At 34.9% G+C, this 21,566-nt stretch overlaps 1 protein-coding gene across 6 annotated transcripts in view; it reads left to right on the top strand.

Annotated features, from left to right (window-relative positions):
- LOC130449915 (cell adhesion molecule Dscam2) overlaps positions 1–21,566 on the top strand; it is a 193,948-nt gene that overhangs the window by 16,530 nt on the left and 155,852 nt on the right. The window contains exon 3 of one of the 6 annotated variants that reach the window (XM_056787995.1): positions 17,214–17,378. The exons of 2 other annotated variants lie outside the window; for them this stretch is intronic. In XM_056787995.1, the coding sequence (XP_056643973.1) occupies positions 17,214–17,378 (165 nt within the window). Of the gene's footprint in view, positions 1–10,032; positions 10,189–16,129; positions 16,292–17,213; positions 17,379–20,560; positions 20,703–21,566 lie in introns of those variants that run through there. 3 more of the 6 variants (XM_056787996.1, XM_056787997.1, XM_056788000.1) reach the window with 3 other exon arrangements.

The raw sequence follows: 21,566 nt of genomic DNA, 5'->3' as shown, positions 1-21,566 counted from the left end.
TTTCGGCACAGTATTTCTGAAACTTGGCACAATGACAGTTAAAATCAAGCTAATTAAAAGTCTCAATAGTCAAGAAATCTCAAAATCTACCCCTCAAATTTCCGAAGGTACCCTGGGAGGATTAGAATTCGTTTCCTTCAATTTTACTGAAATTTGGAAACAGTTCAAAACAAACTAATTAAGTCTTAATGGGTACGTAACCCAAAACCCCCATAATTCCCCAAAACTACTTCTGGAGAGTCCAAGGGTACCATAAGAGGAGGGGTTTCGGCACAGTATTTCTGAAACTTGGCACAATGATAGTTTGAAACAACCTGATTGAAGTTTCAATGGGTACGTAACCCCAAAACCCCCATAATTCCCAAAACTACTTCTGGAGAGTCCAAGGTTACCATAAGAGGACGGGTTTCGGCCCAGTATTTCTGAAACTTGGCACAATGATAGTTTGAAACAAGCTGATTGAAGTTTCAATGGGTACGTAACCCCAAAACCCCCATAATTCCCCAAAAGTACTTCTGGAGAGTCCAAGGGTACCATAAGAGGAGGGGTTTCGGCCCAGTATTTCTGAAACTTGGCACAATAATAGTTTGAAACAAGTTGATTGAAGTTTCAATGGGTTTGAAGTTTCAATGGGTACGTAACCCCAAAACCCCCATAATTCCCCAAAAGTACTTCTGGAGAGTCCAAGGGTACCATAAGAGGAGGGGTTTCGGCCCAGTATTTCTGAAACTTGGCACAATAATAGTTTGAAACAAGTTGATTGAAGTTTCAATGGGTTTGAAGTTTCAATGGGTACGTAACCCCAAAACCCCCATAATTCCCCAAAAGTACTTCTGGAGAGTCCAAGGGTACCATAAGAGGAGGGGTTTCGGCCCAGTATTTCTGAAACTTGAGACAATAATAGTTTGAAACAAGTTGATTGAAGTTTCAATGGGTTTGAAGTTTCAATGGGTACGTAACCCCAAAACCCCCATAATTCCCCAAAAGTACTTCTGGAGAGTCCAAGGGTACCATAAGAGGAGGGGTTTCGGCCCAGTATTTCTGAAACTTGAGACAATAATAGTTTGAAACAAGTTGATTGAAGTTTCAATGGGTTTGAAGTTTCAATGGGTACGTAACCCCAAAACCCCCATAATTCCCCAAAAGTACTTCTGGAGAGTCCAAGGGTACCATAAGAGGAGGGGTTTCGGCCCAGTATTTCTGAAACTTGAGACAATAATAGTTTGAAACAAGTTGATTGAAGTTTCAATGGGTTTGAAGTTTCAATGGGTACGTAACCCCAAAACCCCCATAATTCCCCAAAAGTACTTCTGGAGAGTCCAAGGGTACCATAAGAGGAGGGGTTTCGGCCCAGTATTTCTGAAACTTGAGACAATAATAGTTTGAAACAAGTTGATTGAAGTTTCAATGGGTTTGAAGTTTCAATGGGTACGTAACCCCAAAACCCCCATAATTCCCCAAAAGTACTTCTGGAGAGTCCAAGGGTACCATAAGAGGAGGGGTTTCGGCCCAGTATTTCTGAAACTTGAGACAATAATAGTTTGAAACAAGTTGATTGAAGTTTCAATGGGTTTGAAGTTTCAATGGGTACGTAACCCCAAAACCCCCATAATTCCCCAAAAGTACTTCTGGAGAGTCCAAGGGTACCATAAGAGGAGGGGTTTCGGCCCAGTATTTCTGAAACTTGAGACAATAATAGTTTGAAACAAGTTGATTGAAGTTTCAATGGGTTTGAAGTTTCAATGGGTACGTAACCCCAAAACCCCCATAATTCCCCAAAAGTACTTCTGGAGAGTCCAAGGGTACCATAAGAGGAGGGGTTTCGGCCCAGTATTTCTGAAACTTGAGACAATAATAGTTTGAAACAAGTTGATTGAAGTTTCAATGGGTTTGAAGTTTCAATGGGTACGTAACCCCAAAACCCCCATAATTCCCCAAAAGTACTTCTGGAGAGTCCAAGGGTACCATAAGAGGAGGGGTTTCGGCCCAGTATTTCTGAAACTTGAGACAATAATAGTTTGAAACAAGTTGATTGAAGTTTCAATGGGTTTGAAGTTTCAATGGGTACGTAACCCCAAAACCCCCATAATTCCCCAAAAGTACTTCTGGAGAGTCCAAGGGTACCATAAGAGGAGGGGTTTCGGCCCAGTATTTCTGAAACTTGAGACAATAATAGTTTGAAACAAGTTGATTGAAGTTTCAATGGGTTTGAAGTTTCAATGGGTACGTAACCCCAAAACCCCCATAATTCCCCAAAAGTACTTCTGGAGAGTCCAAGGGTACCATAAGAGGAGGGGTTTCGGCCCAGTATTTCTGAAACTTGGCACAATAATAGTTTGAAACAAGCTGATTGAAGTTTCAATGGGTACGTAACCCCAAAACCCCCATAATTACCCAAAAGTACTTCTGGAGAGTCCAAGGGTACCATAAGAGGAGGGGTTTCGGCACAGTATTTCTGAAACTTGGCACAATGACAGTTAAAATCAAGCTAAATAAAAGTCTCAATAGTCAAGAAATCTCAAAATCTACCCCTCAAGTTTCCGAAGGTACCCTGGGAGGATTAGAATTCGTTTCCTTCAATTGTACTGAAATTTGGAAACAGTTCAAAACAAACTAATTAAGTCTCAATGGGTACGTAACCCAAAACCCCCATAATTCCCCAAAACTACTTCTGGAGAGTCCAAGGGTACCATAAGAGCAGGGGTTTCGGCCCAGTATTTCTGAAACTTGGCACAATGATAGTTTGAAACAACCTGATTGAAGTTTCAATGGGTACGTAACCCCAAAACTCCCATAATTCCCAAAACTACTTCTGGAGAGTCCAAGGTTACCATAAGAGGACGGATTTCGGCCCAGTATTTCTGAAACTTGGCACAATGATAGTTTGAAACAAGCTGATTGAAGTTTCAATGGGTACGTAACCCCAAAACCCCCACAATTTCCCAGAACTATTTTTAGAGAGTCCAAGGGTACCATAAGAGAAGGGGTTGTTTGCTAACACCGACAAACAGTTTTTTTATTGTAGCTATTGCAAAAATTGATAAAAAAGACGTTTCTACCAGGTAACTCAAAAGTTTAATTCTTTTCGTAATATACTTTTTTTTTCATTTATAAATTCAAATTGACGTGACGTGTTTTCGTCGTATGCGTTACAATTTTTTGCATTGCTTTACATATACATTCCTAAAATATATGAAGGACTTTTGAATATAAATGAATCAATCATACAAACCCGTTATGCTAATGATTATCTTTGAAGTCTAATGATTCCATATGAAAATGAAATTTTAAACGTATTCTTTTCTTTCAATACATCAAGTAAATAAATAACAGAGAGTCAAAGTAAAATTTATGGTAAAAATATTTTCGAAATGAAAATTCAAATGAAATTTTGATTTCACTCATATAGTACAGGCAAATTAGGCGATTTTCAGCTGGAACCTTAAATTTGATTTTCTAGATTCTGGGAGGTTTTGGGATACTGAATAAGTCTAACAATTTTTGATGGATTTTCGAAATTTTGGGACTTGAAACTCAGAAAAAATTTGAAACGCGAATAACTTGAAAACTACGAGGAATTCAAAAAAACTATCGTAACAAAAAATGTTCAGGACAAAATTCTCTACAGATTGGTCTTGAAGCATTTTTTCCTAACCTCAAAATTTTCACCGTAAAATGGGTTCATGTACTCAAAAATATTTTGAATTGCTGATAACTCAAAAACTATGAGGATTTCGACACAAACTGCCGGAACAAAAAATGTTCAGGACAAAATTCTCTACAGATTGGTCTTGAAGCATTTTTTCCTAACCTCAAAATTTTCACTGTAAAATGGGTTCATGTACTCAAAAACATTTTGAATTGCTGATAACTCAAAAACTATGAGGATTTCGACACAAACTATCAGAACAAAAAATGTTCAGAACAAAATTCTCTACAGATTGGTCTTGAAGCATTTTTTCCTAACCTCAAAATTTTCACCGTAAAATAGGTTCATGTACTCAAAAATATTTTGAATTGCTGATAACTCAAAAACTATGAGGATTTCGACACAAACCGTCGCAACAAAAAAAGTTCAGAACAAAATTCTCTACAGATTGGTCTTGAAGCATTTTTTCCTAACCTCAAAATTTTCACCGTAAAATGGGTTCATGTACTCAAAAACATTTTGAATTGCTGATAACTCAAAAACTATGAGGATTCCGACACAAACTGTCGGAACAAAAAATGTTCAGAACAAAATTCTCTACAGATTGGTCTTGAAGCATTTTTTCCTAACCTCAAAATTTTCTCTTTAAAATAGGTTAATGAACTCAAAAACATTTTGAATTGCTGATAACTCAAAAACTATGAGGATTCCGACACAAACCGTCGCAACAAAAAAAGTTCAGAACAAAATTCTCTACAGATTGGTCTTGAAGCATTTTTTCCTAACCTCAAAATTTTCACCGTAAAATGGGTTCATGTACTCAAAAACATTTTGAATTGCTGATAACTCAAAAACTATGAGGATTCCGACACAAACTGTCGGAACAAAAAATGTTCAGAACAAAATTCTCTACAGATTGGTCTTGAAGCATTTTTTCCTAACCTCAAAATTTTCACCGTAAAATAGGTTCATGTACTCAAAAATATTTTGAATTGCTGATAACTCAAAAACTATGAGGATTTCGACACAAACCGTCGCAACAAAAAAAGTTCAGAACAAAATTCTCTACAGATTGGTCTTGAAGCATTTTTTCCTAACCTCAAAATTTTCACCGTAAAATGGGTTCATGTACACAAAAACATTTTGAATTGCTGATAACTCAAAAACTATGAGGATTCCGACACAAACTGTCGGAACAAAAAATGTTCAGAACAAAATTCTCTAAAGATTGGTCTTGAAGCATTTTTTCCTAACCTCAAAATTTTCACCATAAAATGGATTCATGTACTCAAAAACATTTTGAATTGCTGATAACTCAAAAACTATGAGGATTTCGACAAAAACTGTCGGAACAAAAAATGTTCAGAACAAAATTCTCTACAGATTGGTCTTGAAGCATTTTTTCCTAACCTCAAAATTTTCACCGTAAAATGGGTTCATGTACTCAAAAACATTTTGAATTGCTGATAACTCAAAAACTATGAGGATTCCGACACAAACCGTCGCAACAAAAAAAGTTCAGAACAAAATTCTCTACAGATTGGTCTTGAAGCATTTTTTCCTAACCTCAAAATTTTCACCGTAAAATGGGTTCATGTACTCAAAAACATTTTGAATTGCTGATAACTCAAAAACTATGAGGATTCCGACACAAACTATCAGAACAAAAAATGTTCAGAACAAAATTCTCTACAGATTGGTCCTGAAGCATTTTTTCCTAACCTCAAAATTTTCACCGTAAAATAGGTTCATGTACTCAAAAATATTTTGAATTGCTGATAACTCAAAAACTATGAGGATTTCGATACAAACCGTCGCAACAAAAAAAGTTCAGAACAAAATTCTCTACAGATTGGTCTTGAAGCATTTTTTCCTAACCTCAAAATTTTCACCGTAAAATGGGTTCATGTACTCAAAAACATTTTGAATTGCTGATAACTCAAAAACTATGAGGATTCCGACACAAACTATCAGAACAAAAAATGTTCAGGACAAAATTCTCTACAGATTGGTCTTGAAGCATTTTTTCCTAACCTCAAAATTTTCACCGTAAAATGGGTTCATGTACTCAAAAACATTTTGAATTGCTGATAACTCAAAAACTATGAGGATTCCGACACAAATTGCCGGAACAAAAAATGTTCAGGACAAAATTCTCTACAGATTGTTCCTGAAGCATTTTTTCCTAACCTCAAAATTTTCACCGTAAAATGGATTCATGTACTCAAAAATATTTTGAATTGCTGATAACTCAAAAACTATGAGGATTTCGACAAAAACTGTCGGAACAAAAAATGTTCAGAACAAAATTCTCTACAGATTGGTCTTGAAGCATTTTTTCCTAACCTCAAAATTTTCACCGTAAAATGGGTTCATGTACTCAAAAACATTTTGAATTGCTGATAACTCAAAAACTATGAGGATTCCGACACAAACCGTCGCAACAAAAAAAGTTCAAAACAAAATTCTCTACAGATTGGTCTTGAAGCATTTTTTCCTAACCTCAAAATTTTCACCGTAAAATGGGTTCATGTACTCAAAAACATTTTGAATTGCTGATAACTCAAAAACTATGAGGATTCCGACACAAACTGTCGGAACAAAAAATGTTCAGAACAAAATTCTCTACAGATTGGTCTTGAAGCATTTTTTCCTAACCTCAAAATTTTCTCTTTAAAATAGGTTAATGAACTCAAAAACATTTTGAATTGCTGATAACTCAAAAACTATGAGGATTCCGACACAAACCGTCGCAACAAAAAAAGTTCAGAACAAAATTCTCTAAAGATTGGTCTTGAAGCATTTTTTCCTAACCTCAAAATTTTCACCATAAAATGGATTCATGTACTCAAAAACATTTTGAATTGCTGATAACTCAAAAACTATGAGGATTTCGACAAAAACTGTCGGAACAAAAAATGTTCAGAACAAAATTCTCTACAGATTGGTCTTGAAGCATTTTTTCCTAACCTCAAAATTTTCTCTTTAAAATAGGTTAATGTACTCAAAAACATTTTGAACTGCTGATAACTCAAAAACTATGAGGATTCCGACACAAACTGTCGGAACAAAAAATGTTCAGAACAAAATTCTCTAAAGATTGGTCTTGAAGCATTTTTTCCTAACCTCAAAATTTTCACCATAAAATGGATTCATGTACTCAAAAATATTTTGAATTGCTGATAACTCAAAAACTATGAGGATTTCGACAAAAACTGTCGGAACAAAAAATGTTCAGGACAAAATTCTCTACAGATTGGTCTTTTCCTAACCTCAAAATTTCCATTATAAAATGGGTTTGAACGCTTAAAAATATTTTGAATCGCGAATGACTCGAAAATTACGATTCGCAATCGATTCTGTGTAACGTGATTTCATAAATACAACTTGAAATTAACGAATAAACTTACTCTTGAATCTTTAAGGACGTATTTAAGGAAAAACGCAACATTTTGAACTTTCCCTACATTTTCAAAATTGTAAGAATAAGGATAAATCATCCTGATCATGTTTTTTCATAAACTTGAAGCTGAGAGTCGAAAATTATGCTACCTTACCCAAGTAGCAAATATAGATCTAAACCATCATGATGCATTTTGATTTTTCGAAAACGAAGTAGTTTTCCTAGAGTTACAACAATTTCCATGTGCGCCTGGAACTTAAATTTGCGTTGAGGCAGATTTGCTCAAAAATAGTAGCTCCAACGAAAAAATTACTGGAGACCTTTTTTGTAGAAAATTTTGTGATCTACATTTTTTGTCGGGGCAGTTTTTTTCGAATTTTTCTTAGTTTACGAGTTATTCGCGTTTCAAAATTTTACTAGGCTTATTCAGTAACCGAAATCCTCTGAATGTAAGAAGAATGTAAAACTGGTATGTATATTAAATAAAATCTTGTCATCAATATATATATATATATATATATATATATATATATATACTTAGATATGTAATTTCCTGTATTCATTCACAACTATTTTTATCCCAACATCATTAAATAATCAAATTCAGTACCCATCCTACGCTTAAAAATGTTTACTTTTCAATGCCGGCGGGCTGAAACCGATTCTGTTAAATGTTACAGGTGCATACAATAATTGTTTACAACCGGAAACTTTTTTAAACTTTGAATAAATATTTGAATTAGAATTTTAACACCGATCGGAACTGTGAGATATTACATAGAAAAAAAAACGATTATTTGATTATTTTTTTTTATTGTCTCATGTTTTGTTGAGTAATTTTCGATTTCTACCTAGACAGTTACTGCTATTTTGATCGAGAAAGTTGCGAAACATCTAAAAGGACTAAAATGAAAAAATTATTGTGTTCAGGCACATCCAGGTTTTTCGCAACAGCTGTAAATGCTATTGGAGACCCAAAAGGGATCTACCAGAAGCCAAAGTCTTGTAGTTTTTATAAAAATATATGCTTTATATTCGAAACAATCGAATAGTTTCTAGTTTTCGATACTTTTTTCATTAACTGTTGAAAGATTTTTAGACGTTTACGCCGCCTCCCAAATTTTCCATTATTACACTAGAATTCACAATAGACTGAACATTGCATTTTGTAAGTGGTAATTTTTGGATTAGAAATTATTTTTTATTGTTATTTCGTCTATAAAAATTAATATTGAAAAATAATATTTGTTATATAAAATAATAAACGCCTGGTTGTTGTAGCTTTCCACGGATGATATACTAAACTAATTATTCCTTAAAACTAGGATTCCGATGTTTAAATATGTTTCATTCAAAGTTTTTTTTATATAGAATCAAAATCCGCCGAATCCATCTCAAGAAATTTTCGAAAAAGTGGAAAAAACTGTCACAAACATCAAAAAAATCGAAAATTTTCATTTTATAACAGAAAATAATAAAAAATCTCAACTTTAATTATTACAAAATGGGTAGTCACGTGAAGAATATTGGATATTGCAACTAAACCTCAACTTTGACCTCAAAAAACACTGGGATGTGACGGGATTTGCTAAAAAATAAAACAGTTGTACTGAATTCACCACGAAAAAATCTATTAGAAACAATATCAAACTCTACTTCGCAAAAATATGGTTTTTGATTCTAGACACCTCGTATAATAAAAATATAATGGATCTTCATACACGCCTACGGCATATTTTTGAGATATTTTAGTAAATTTAACGCAAACACCAGTGCTGGAAGTGAATAAAACAATCATGACCAGTGTGGTCAAAAAGTAACTTGATCATAGAAAGGCGTCAGACACAGTGCTATTCCTAAAACATCTTCAACCCAAGTCAGCCAAAACGTTTCGGCAAAAAATCATCCAGCCGTCTTTGCCCCAATTTTTCATCAGTAAGGCTATCAAATCACGAATTTTTAGAGTTTAAAGACCTGCAGGATCAACTCGAGTCTCTATTCCCTTCACCCTCTTTTCGTTTTAAGCTAAAACCCTGTCTGGAGGGATGTATATAGATTTGGGGTCTCGAATACAAAGGATTTGTTGTGTCCCCCTTTCTTGCTGCGATACCGAAGGATGGAATGGCTTTAATTGCCGGAGATCTTCGTTCCCAGGTGCAGTGCTCTGGAATTTCACACTCCGAGAGAGTGTGGATAGAGTTTTCGTCCTCTGTGCAACAAAACCTGCACGTCACATTATCTGCTAGGTCTAGCGTCTTCAGGTGTTTGTTGAGGCGATAGAACTCCTGTTATTATTCGTAGGAAGTTCTTACTGTCTGGAGGAATGAATGAATGTCTGGGAGAAGGAATCTTGTTATTACCAGCCTTTAGAAAGTTGTATTGGTCAAATTAAGATGAATGATCACATTGGGGGTTTCCCTAATTAGGACAATATCTCTATTAAGATACCCTGAAAAACATCCTGACACGTTCTTTTGACAATGTATTGTTTATTTTCAACATTTCATTAGGAAACTTAGTAAAACTCGTGTAGTGCGACAGATCTCGAAACTGGAAATTCCGTAGAACAAGCAGTAATGGTAAATCTGCAGTTTTCTTCAACCATTTTGTCAACTTGTTGAACCAGGTCATCTGAAACGACAGATTTGCGTCCTTGGTCCCCTTCATCATGCACGTCATTAAACTTTGGACACCATTCACGCACAACACCATCAATTATGAAGTTTTCCCATACGCACGATGAATTTCTGTAGCGCTGTGTCCTTCAGCATGTAAAAAACGAATCACACGTGACGGGAGCATTAATAATTGCTGTAGCACAACGCCGACTGACGCCTGGATGCCCGCGTAGCGTCTGCACGGAGCGATCGGAGGCTGAAAAAAAGTCGTCCTCGTATATATTGATTATAGTAAACTATGATCTTATTTATTATCTATTCTATTCGAAATAAAATTTTAATTTTCTCGTTTTCAGTTGTCAACCAATATTACGAGGCAGAAGTAGTATCTGAATACGTAATACGTGGCAACACGGCCGTTATAAAATGTAACATCCCTTCTTTCGTATCGGATTTCGTTAGGGTGGAAGCTTGGGTTGGTTCGGATGGGTCCGTTTATAATTTTAACAACAATTATGGTAAATTTGATTTATTTGTAAATTTCAACGATTCTCCTTGTTTCTCCCGAAATCAGATGTCCTTATTTGCATAAATTTACTTAAAAGTTTATGAAATTTTAGTGTTTTATTGACTTGAACTGCAGCTGAAGTTGACCTTTCAAAAGTTGTTTCGCCATTACGATTTTCATCCACCGAGACGTTTGATGTTTTTCGAAAAAGATCTGTCAAGGTCAAATCGGCAATATTTGATAAAAAATTATGCAAAATTTGCAGTTTTTTTGTTGCTAAAAACAACTACAGCTACAATTACAGCTGAAAATTTGACTTGCTGAATAAAAAATGCTGAAGAAAATTTGTTCCTACGTTGAAAAATGTTCGAATGATTCTAAGGAATGAACAACAAAATAAAAACTTGAAATTGGCCGATCATCATGGTCAGACACGGATTTTTTCTATATTTGCCAGCTTGAACTCGACTTGCTGAACGAAAAACGCTGAAGAAAATTTGTTGCTACATGGAACAATGTTCAAATTCTATTTTTTTGCTTATTCTTCTGGCTAGCATTTGCACATTGTTCGACGTAGCAATGAACTTTCTTCAGCGTTTTTTGTTTAGCAAGTCAAGTTCAAGCTAGAATGTGTTGAGAAAATCATTGCTAAGAGCAAAAAAATGTTGAAATATGTCAGAAAAATAAGCAAAAAATAGAATTTGGACATTGTTCGACGTAGCAACACATTTTCTTCAGCGTTTTTCGTTCAGCAAGTCAAGTTAAAGCTAGAATGTGTTAAGAAAATCATTGCTAAGAGCAAAAAATGTTGAAATATGTCAGAAAAATAAGCAAAAAATAGAATTTGGACATTGTTCGACGCAGCAACACATTTTCTTCAGCGTTTTTCGTTCAGCAAGTCAAGTTCAAGCTAGAATGTGTTAAGAAAATCATTGCTAAGAGCAAAAAATGTTGAAATATGTCAGAAAAATAAGCAAAAAAATAGAATTTGGACATTGTTCGACGTAGCAATGTACTATCTTCAGCGTTTTTTTTTTGTTCAGCAAGTTAAGTTCAAGCTAGAATGTGTTGAGAAAATCATTGCTAAGAGCAAAAAATGTTGAAATATGTCAGAAAAATAAGCAAAAAATAGAATTTGGACATTGTTCGACGTAGCAACACATTTTCTTCAGCGTTTTTCGTTCAGCAAGTCAAGTTCAAGCTAGAATGTGTTAAGAAAATCATTACTAAGAGCAAAAAAATGTTGAAATATGTCAGAAAAATAAGCAAAAAATAGAATTTGGACATTGTTCGACGTAGCAACACATTTTCTTCAGCGTTTTTCGTTCAGCAAGTCAAGTTCAAGCTAGAATGTGTTAAGAAAATCATTACTAAGAGCAAAAAAATGTTGAAATATGTCAGAAAAATAAGCAAAAAATAGAATTTGGACATTGTTCGACGTAGCAACACATTTTCTTCAGCGTTTTTCGTTCAGCAAGTCAAGTTCAAGCTAGAATGTGTTAAGAAAATCATTGCTAAGAGCAAAAAATGTTGAAATATGTCAGAAAAATAAGCAAAAAAATAGAATTTGGACATTGTTCGACGTAGCAATGTACTATCTTCAGCGTTTTTTTTTTGTTCAGCAAGTTAAGTTCAAGCTAGAATGTGTTGAGAAAATCATTGCTAAGAGCAAAAAATGTTGAAATATGTCAGAAAAATAAGCAAAAAAATAGAATTTGGACATTGTTCGACGCAGCAACACATTTTCTTCAGCGTTTTTCGTTCAGCAAGTCAAGTTCAAGCTAGAATGTGTTAAGAAAATCATTGCTAAGAGCAAAAAATGTTGAAATATGTCAGAAAAATAAGCAAAAAAATAGAATTTGGACATTGTTCGACGTAGCAATGTACTATCTTCAGCGTTTTTTTTTTGTTCAGCAAGTTAAGTTCAAGCTAGAATGTGTTGAGAAAATCATTGCTAAGAGGCAAAAAATGTTGAAATATGTCAGAAAAATAAGCAAAAAATAGAATTTGGACATTGTTCGACGTAGCAATGAACTTTCTTCGGCGTTTTTTGTTCAGCAAGTCAAGTTCAAGCTAGAATGTGTTGTATTTCATATATGTGAACATGATTTACTCCCAATTACTTGGTATCATGAAATTTGGCAGAGGTTCCGCCCCTCATATAGTTTTGTAAACAATTTCATCCCTAATTAGAATAATTTATACAACTTTGACACGTCACGTAGTGCTGGTTAAAATCGAGTCACTGGGTTACAAACTCGCACTATATCTTAGAAGGGTGTATAAAAATAAATCGATGACGCATTCGGTTGAGAGGAATGGCCGAATAATGGGGTCTTTTTTAGAGAACGGAATAACATCTGGAAAATAGGGAGCCGCACAAAATGGACGCTACATCATTTAAAATTGAAAATTTGTAGTTTTGCTTTCCCACAAACTGGAAAATTCTTTACAAAAACTATTTTTTTTTTCATACAATGCTGATACAGAGGTTACAGTTAGTGTTCAATGCATTTACGACGGAGAAGTTCAGATATCGTGATGGATTCTTGGTCCTCTTGCAAAAGACGCGCTCCTTGAGAAAGTCTAATCAAGATTAGATTCTACTCAGGCTGGTCCAACAGTGAAATATTGGATAGCAGACTTAAGACGAGACGAAGATCATCGTCGCAGTGGTTCACCAAATGCGTCACCTCCAGAAATGTTGAAGAAAATTCACATCAGGTACTTCTGGACCATCCATCAAGGAAATTCATCATCCATGTGTGCACCATAGCGCTGCAAACATTTCTCGAATCTAGATCTCAAATTGGTAAAAACTCGCTGACACATTGCGCGGGAAATTGCTTCTCGGACGTTGGTCTTTCAACTGATTGAGCTCGGCTGGGTTATTGAAGTAGACTCTACTCTTCAGGTATCCCCACATAAAAAATCCGGTGGTGTTAGGTCCGGCCATGCAATGTCACCTCGGCGAGATATCAATTACCCAGCAAAAATCTGGTTTACGACCACCAAAGAGGCATTAGAAGTATGACACGTCGCGCCATCTTGTTGAAACCATTTCGTACGATTATAGGCTTCACATTGCTGGGAATGAGGAAAGAAAAAATCCCTTAACATGGCTATTTATAGAAAGAAATAGGGTCCGATAGCTCCGCGCTAATATGGCCGCCCAAACGGTTACTTTGAGCGAATGCAGAGGCTTTTGACGTGGGTTATCTAACGGCAATTCAATAAAAGTCTTAAAATTAAATCATTTGGCTGTAATTTCTGCACAAATTGAATTTTATCCGGATTTAATGTCAGATCTTGCGATGCCACGATGTTCTGGATACCACGGACCAGGATTACGTTGAACTGAAGCTCTAACTTGTTGAATTATGTCTTTTGTTCTTGTTGATGTTGGTTTCTGATCGAGAGTCGAACCAGCAGCTTCGAACTTTTTGACCCACACACTTCCTCGGACACCGATTTATGTCTGGTTGATCCAGCGCGACTAAATTTCTGATCCCCACCACCCGCGTAACTCCCTCTCATAACGCAAGATAGTTTATAAAATCGTTCGCTTTTCTAGCACACCCCGTATTTATCCACTTAAAGTGTTTCGAAACTTATTTTAATTTGGAAAAACATCGTGGTCGTTTTTTATCGGCAATATTTTGAAAATAAAGTGGTGGATTCATTTACGTTGGAAAATAGTAGCGAGTTTCGATAAATAAGTGAAGGCTAAATAGCTGTTCGGAACCGTAGTGCTATTTTTAGCTTCTTTAGAAATATATTGCCTGTAGCTGAAAGCGTGAAAAATATGATATGCATTCTTCGAAACAACATAGTGCCGGATATAACTCGTCTTTGTCTCTTTGAGCTTATGAGTGTTGATATTCAAAAACAAATCAAATATACAGAGTGAATTTTTTTTAAATCTGGTCCTTTATACATTAACGACGAACATTTATTTTTGAAACTATCGCTGAGACCGTTGGTGATTAGATTAGAATGAAATCCCTGCAGGTTGGCGTATTTGGGAAAACATCGGATTAAAAAGTAACTTCCATTTTTTGAGGGGTATTTTTAAATAATTTTTAATTAAATTTGTGAATTTTCTCAAATATTAAAGATGAAATTGAGTATTTTAATCATGGAATTTAGCAAATTGAATTGAATAGATGTCAACCCACACTAATAAAAATCAAAAACGGACGTATTGCTTAGAAGACGACGGTCAAAAAAATCAAAAATCTTCAACAGACCCCATCAGAGTGAAATTTTCAATTTTAATAACTTTAGAGATGAATTATTAACTCCATTTCTAAAAATAGGCCAAAACAAGCGTACAATGTAATACAAGACACGATATACGAGGGTTGCACTTTATTTTATACGCGTTGTCTTCAACGATTTTGATTCACGCAGTACTGAACGTGTTTCTATATCGAAATATTGAAATTTAACGAAAAACCTATAGAATAAGAGTGAATTCTGGAGAGTTATTATTTATAATATCATACAGGGCTTTAATTAAACCTAAACGTATTTTATTTGTCATGGATTATGATGCTAAGCGCTTGTACTATAGTTAAATTTGAAAAAATTCCAATTATATTAAATAATTAATATAAAAAGTGAAAATGTATCATTAGAACGTTTCGGCAACTAGTTAACTCGACAACCAAGTTTCTACAACCAAGTTATCGTCTTCAGAGACTGAAGGTAAACTGTCTCTGAAGACGATAACTTGGTGTGTATTCAACATCAGCTTTCACCTCCATGATAGATTTACGAATTTAAAGAAAAAGTTTTGTTTAGTGCCGTTTCGTGCAATTCATAAATCCATATCAAAAAACCGAATCGGAATTTCAATAAAATCGATTTTTGAGATATTGAACGCACGGCGAATAAACCGGTCAAACCGGTACGTGTATAATAGTCCTAAGGTAATGAGATGAAATTCTTGGTTACGAGGTTAGTCCCAGAAGTACCTGTCCCAACAAGTTCGATGTCCTTTTTCCAATAAGAATCGTCAAGCTTCTCAAAATAGTCATTAACTCCTGACATCACCTCTTGGAGAATCTTCGACCATTTTTTCAAATTTAGGTACGGAAAATAATCCGAGGGGGTTGAATCTGGCGAATAGGGTGCGTTATGTAGCTATTCGAACTTTAATTTATTAATTTCGACCGTTGCAATGACGGATCTGTGAGCTGGTGCAAATGGAACAGTCTTTGGCTTCTTTGGAGCCGGTTCTCCCTTCTAAGTCCATTGTTCGATCGACCTCTACTGCTGCTGCTGATCTTTGCAGTTCTAAACTCTGCTACCCAATATTTTATTGTTGAAAACGAAAGAGCAGCCTCCTCCAGAGTAGAATCAAGCTTTTATATTGGTTGTACTAATGCAACGTGGTGTCTTCAAACTGTACGGTTTGTGCTGGTCCAACAAGTTCGATGTCCTTTTCCCAATAAGAATCGTCAAGCTTCTCAAAATAGTCATTAACTCCTGTCATCACCTCTTGGAGAATCTTCGACCATTTTTTCAAGTTTAGGTACGGAAAATAATCCGAGGGGGTTGAATCTGGCGAATAGGGTGCGTTATGTAGCTATTCGAACTTTAATTTATTAATTTCGACCGTTGCAATGACGGATCTGTGAGCTGGTGCAAATGGAACAGTCTTTGGCTTCTTTGGAGCCGGTTCTCCCTTCTAAGTCCACTGTTCGATCGACCTCTACTGCTGCTGATCTTTGCAGGTCTGAACTCTGCTATCCAATATTTTATTTATGCATTCCGAATCAATAAACATGTTTACTATTGGTGGCTGCCAAACAAATATTAAACAACGTGGTGTCTTCAAACTGTACGGTTTGTGTACTTCAAGCAACTAGGTCAGGTCAGGTCAGGTACTTCTGGAATCTCGTCCTCGTCTTTCGTTTTAAAACAATTTGAATTATTTATTTCAGTCGTAAATCAATTTTACAAAGCGGAAATATTAACGGAATACGTGATACGCGGCAACACGGCAGTGCTAAAATGTAGCATACCTTCGTTCGTCGCCGATTTCGTCTACGTCGATTCGTGGATAGATGATCAGGGCAATTCGTTGACAGTTTCCGATAATTACGGTAATTCTTCTAATTTGGGTTTTTGTCATTTTTAGTTGTGTCGCAGTACTATGTGACCGAGGCCGAAAACGAGTACGTCATTCGGGGAAATTCGGCCGTGATGAAATGCAAGATACCAAGTTTCGTGGCCGATTTTGTCCAAATTGATTCTTGGGTTTCGGATGACGGTCTCGTACATAAGTACAATGACAACACCAATTATGGTATTGATAAAGCTTCGTATGGATTCCGGTACACCGATTATATTTATCAGCGAATATTTTTTCACTTCTTCAAGATGCGTTCGCCAATATTTTGAACCAAAACCAAAATAGTAGTTTTGGGCAATAAACAAAGAAGCTTCGATTTCTATTCCTCGCTCTATTCGCTGATAAATATTCGACGAAAGGAGTGATAAATATATTTACCTTACACCTTATTCCTATTCTACACAACCCACCAATTTTTAAAAAAAAACTATGGTGGACGAAGACGTGAGAGTTGTCAGATCGAAAGTTCCTCTATCCGACCACAATATGGAATGCTGGAACTGCTAGCTGTACTGCAGATTGCATATTTTCGTTAATCGTTGTAGATACCGGTCGACAAGAACGCGTAGCGTCGGCAACAGAGCCCGTTTTTAAGAATTCCTGGTACCGAGAGTAACAAAAAAATACATTTTCTCGAATATTTTTTATAGCAGCGCTTTACGTGTCAAGTGGAAGATGTAGGGTGTAAAATCAACCATATTGGGCGGCCATAAGGCAATCTTGGTTCAGCGAATACAATCTTTATGGGGTTTAGGTTATTTTTTTATAGTTTGACCACATCGAGCGCTGTGATCGATTCAGTTGTCTCCGTTTCTAACGCCTTGTGTCGTATTCCACAGCAATAACCTACCCTTAAGATACGCCCTGATATAATATTGGATTTTTGTATTTAGTTGTGGTACAAACTTACGAAGTTGAGGCCGATAACGAATACGTAATCCGTGGAAATGCGGCAGTTATGAAATGCGAAATTCCTTCGTTTGTATCGGATTTCGTTACCGTCGAAAATTGGAGGGATTCCCAAGGGAATATCTATTTACCCGGACAAGAAGATTATGGTACAAAATACAAGCGAAATCATTTTTTTTTTAATGTAGTTGTCCCCAATTGTTTCGATGCGATATTTAACTGAAGTGAAAGCTCTAAAATAATCAAAACAAGTGAAATAGTGCAGTCGAATTTGCATGAAATTTTGGAATTAGTTTCATCTTACCCTTAACTTTAAGAGTAAAAAAGATCCGAGCTTCCCCGATTATTTTTAAGGGGTCTAAACAACCCTTTGATTGAAAAATTGACATTGAGCTATTTTATCGGTAGAAAACGTGTTTAATATTAAGGGGGGAAATTGTAAAGTGATTTCTAACACAATTACCTCGTAATAAAATCATTTTCAAACCCTCGAAAATCTTACAACCGTTGGAAACAACCCCTAAAATTGAAAAAATTGAAAAAAATTACTTTGATAAGACATAAAAAGATTTAAGTATATATTGAATAATATTTTATGTTATCTATCTTAATTATGGAATTTTTAACCGCCTTTCGACTCTTACAAACAACCCCTTGATAAAAAATTGTTTTAAAAAAAATTGTTTTGATGAAATGAAAACTATTTAAATGTTATTCCACGTTTTCGAAAATGATTATCATATTTTCAAGCTTTTCAACCCTTAAATCTACCCCTAAACTAAAACAGTAAATATATATGATTACATATTTAAAAATAATTTAATTATAGGGTAAAAAATTACTATTTATTCTGTATTACTGTGTGTACTTTGTTCCGAATGTTGACACTTCGAAATTTTGAGTAGAAAAAAACGATTTTAGTTTTTTGTTCATAACTCCTTCAATTTTGATGCTACCACATTTTATAAAAAACCATTTTGAAGGTAATTGAAAGAGCTACAACTTTTTTCATAACAATATATAGTGAAAAACCTTTTATTTTAAAACGGCGAAGGTTCAAAGGGCTCGAGGGTAACTGTGATTGCGCTGCCGCGCGCTATTTAAATAATCATATTTGCGTCAATTTTTGTGTGACAGAAAAAAAAATAATCAAATTTTTTTTGTCAGAAAAAGACCTAAATTTTTCGTAATTATATTTTTATACTTATCTTTCATCATTTTTGAGATATTATGAAAAGAAAGTGTTTTTTTTTTAAATTTTTTTTTAAATCGTGTTTTTTTTTTTGAAAATTAAGTGTCCTAAAGCAACCAAACTGCTAAAATTAAAGCTTATTTCAAGCACTACAAAACCCTATTTCCTTAGAATGCATAAAATGTATCTGTTCGCCGCTAGATGGCATTGAATACATCGATTAAATTTCATACAAAATAAAAAACGGTTTGGATCTTTAATATCTCGCTTAATATTGCACTTAGAACACTTAAAAAAAATCTATTTGCTTAGTTTTTTACCTACTACAATTATTTCATCATAAAATTTTGTTTAAAAAGCATCATTTTTGAGATATTTTCAAAAAACCGACGAAAAACGTGAAAAAATTCCCAAATTTTCAATTACCAATAACTTGAAAAGTATTGGGTTGTTTCAAAAATTTTATAAAACATTTTTTTCTCAAAATTAGTCCTTCTATGGATATCCGTGGTTCTTTTGAAAAAAAATTACGCCACCGAGAAGGGGTGGCAATTCCAAAATTTCATGCAAATCGGTTCAATTCGAAAAATTTCAATGACTGCACTAAAATTGCTGGTTCAGCAATTTTTAGATAAGAATGTACATTCCAAACACCAATTTTATTGCTTATTGTTTCAATTTCACCGGTAATTGAATTGGTGACATCATCAACCGATAATTGTTTATTTCATTTAAAAATATATCGCATCAAAGTATGTAGAAAACGTCTTTTAATTCAACAATGATACGTTCAACTTTTTTTAAATAAAAATTTGACTGACCATATAGAGTGTTTCGAAAAAAAAAAAAAAAATAAATCAAACTAAAAACATTTATTCTCCAAACTCAACGACGCAAAAATTAAATAAGACCTTGTAGGTCCTCAAATACCGATAAAGGATAAGAAAAATGAATGATCAGGAAAAACTCCTGGGAATATTACAAACAAATAATCGTATATAATCCTTAAAAAAACAAAAACTGCATTTCTTTTCGATAAATTTGGGGCAAACAAGGCGAAACATTCCATCAGGACATTTCCTTAATAGAGAACGGAAATGGAGTCCTGGAATGCATTTATTCACGAAAATCAAGTACTAGTTCTATATCAAGCAAATAATATCTCAAAATGTAGCTACTGTTGGTACTTTTTACGAAAAATTTCGGATGCATTTTTCGTAAAAACCTCTCGGTTTATCACGTAATAATTCACGAAGGTTTCTACTGATTTACAGATTTCGAATCGCAATATCAACGGACCAAATAAATAATAATCGCATTCCGATAAATCGGGACTATAAGGAGGATGTTCCAAAATGTTTCCCAAACCAATTCGTTCAACGTTTCCATCGTAAGACGAGTTGTATCCCGTCTGGGGATTGGAATATCGTAATTTTGACCTGTAGACAAATTTCACTGTGTCTCTTCAACTGGAGCGACTTCATCAAAGTCAATTCGGTGATATAGATTTTCGCTGCAGGAAACCCACGCAAACTTCCCATCTGTGGATTTCTGCTAAAAAACCGAGAGGTTCAAAAATTGAGTGCTGAATATCATCTTCGTTTCTACAGCGTTATCGCGTACAGTACTGCGTAGGTCTACCAAGATGAGTTTGACTACAGAACTGACGATCTCATCGGTAACAGATAATCTAGAGTGCCGCGGATGTTTGGAGAGTAGTTTTTGATAAATTTCCTCCGATTTTAGATTATCTTTGACCAAAAAAACGTTGCCCAACAGACACTGGTACGTCCTACCTGCTCATGGCTATAAGTACACTAAAAAGTGACTGTTTTCAACGCTTCAGCGTTTATATTTGAACCATCCTTGTATATTATCATCTGTCATATGTCAAATGTTCGTTAGCCACTGTTATTAACGATAAACACGAAGATGTTTTGATTCGGCAAATGGAAATTTGCAAAATTTTTAAGGGGAGTCATAATTTTTGTAATTTGAACGTTACGAACCACTCAATATGTACACGCCGAACATAATTGAACGTGTCATTGATTTTGAATCGGTAGAGCCTCACATCTCCCAATATCTCACGCATCTCCTTTTATTACAGTTGTCCAACAATTTTATCAGAGCCGCGTTATCGACGAGTTTGTATTGAAAGGAAATACGGGCATTTTGAAGTGTTTAGTTCCTAGTTTCGTTACGGATTTCGTACAAATTGAAGCTTGGGTGGCTGACGATAATACCGTTTATAAATATTCTAATAATGGAAATGATTTCGGTAAACGAACTTCTGCTATTAATTAATGTTGATAAAACTACATCCCTTCCGATATTTTCCTCGTCGTAAACGTTCCAGATGTTTCTCAAAATGTTCCTAGTCTAAATTGGGGGGCCATTTATCGAATATATATTCTTTGACAGTACGCATTTATATATATCAAACCACGACTTAACTTTACATTTTGCTACGAACCTCGTATCAATCAATAACTACTAAACGATAATAATTCAGTATCGTGTCGATTGTCGATTGTTGCTGATCAAAAGTGTTTTTGTAGGTGATTCAATTGAGTCTGAGTTTTCTTGAAGGCATTCACTACGAGTATCAATCAATAAATAATAACGATAAGAATGTACGAGGTTAATCTAGTTGAATTATCGTGTCGATTGTTGATTGTATTCATTTTGATCTGCGTAGATATTCAAAAGTGTTTTTGTAGGTGATTCAATTGAGTCTGAGTTTCCTTGGAGGAATTCACTACGAGTATCAATCAATAAATAATAACGATAAGAATGTACGAGGTTAATCTATTTGAATTATCGTGTCGATTTTTAATTGTATTCATTTTGATCTGCGTTGATATTCAAAAGTGTTTTTGTAGGTGATTCAATTGAGTCTGAGTTTCTTTGGAGGAATTCACTACGAGTATCAATCAATAAATAATAACGATAAGAATGACGAGGTTAATCTAGTTGAATTATCATGTCGATTGTTGGTTGTATTCATTTTGATCTGCGTAGATATTCAAAAGTGTTTTTGTAGGTGATTCAATTGAGTCTGAGTTTCTTTGGAGGCATTCACTACGAGTATCAATCAATAAATAATAACGATAAGAATGTACGAGGTTAATCTAGTTGAATT

This window comes from Diorhabda sublineata, chromosome 10, assembly GCF_026230105.1.
Source record: "Diorhabda sublineata isolate icDioSubl1.1 chromosome 10, icDioSubl1.1, whole genome shotgun sequence".
Lineage (NCBI taxonomy): Eukaryota > Metazoa > Arthropoda > Insecta > Coleoptera > Chrysomelidae > Diorhabda > Diorhabda sublineata.
Note: the sequence above shows the minus strand (reverse complement) of the source record. Positions and strands in the feature narration are given on the sequence as shown.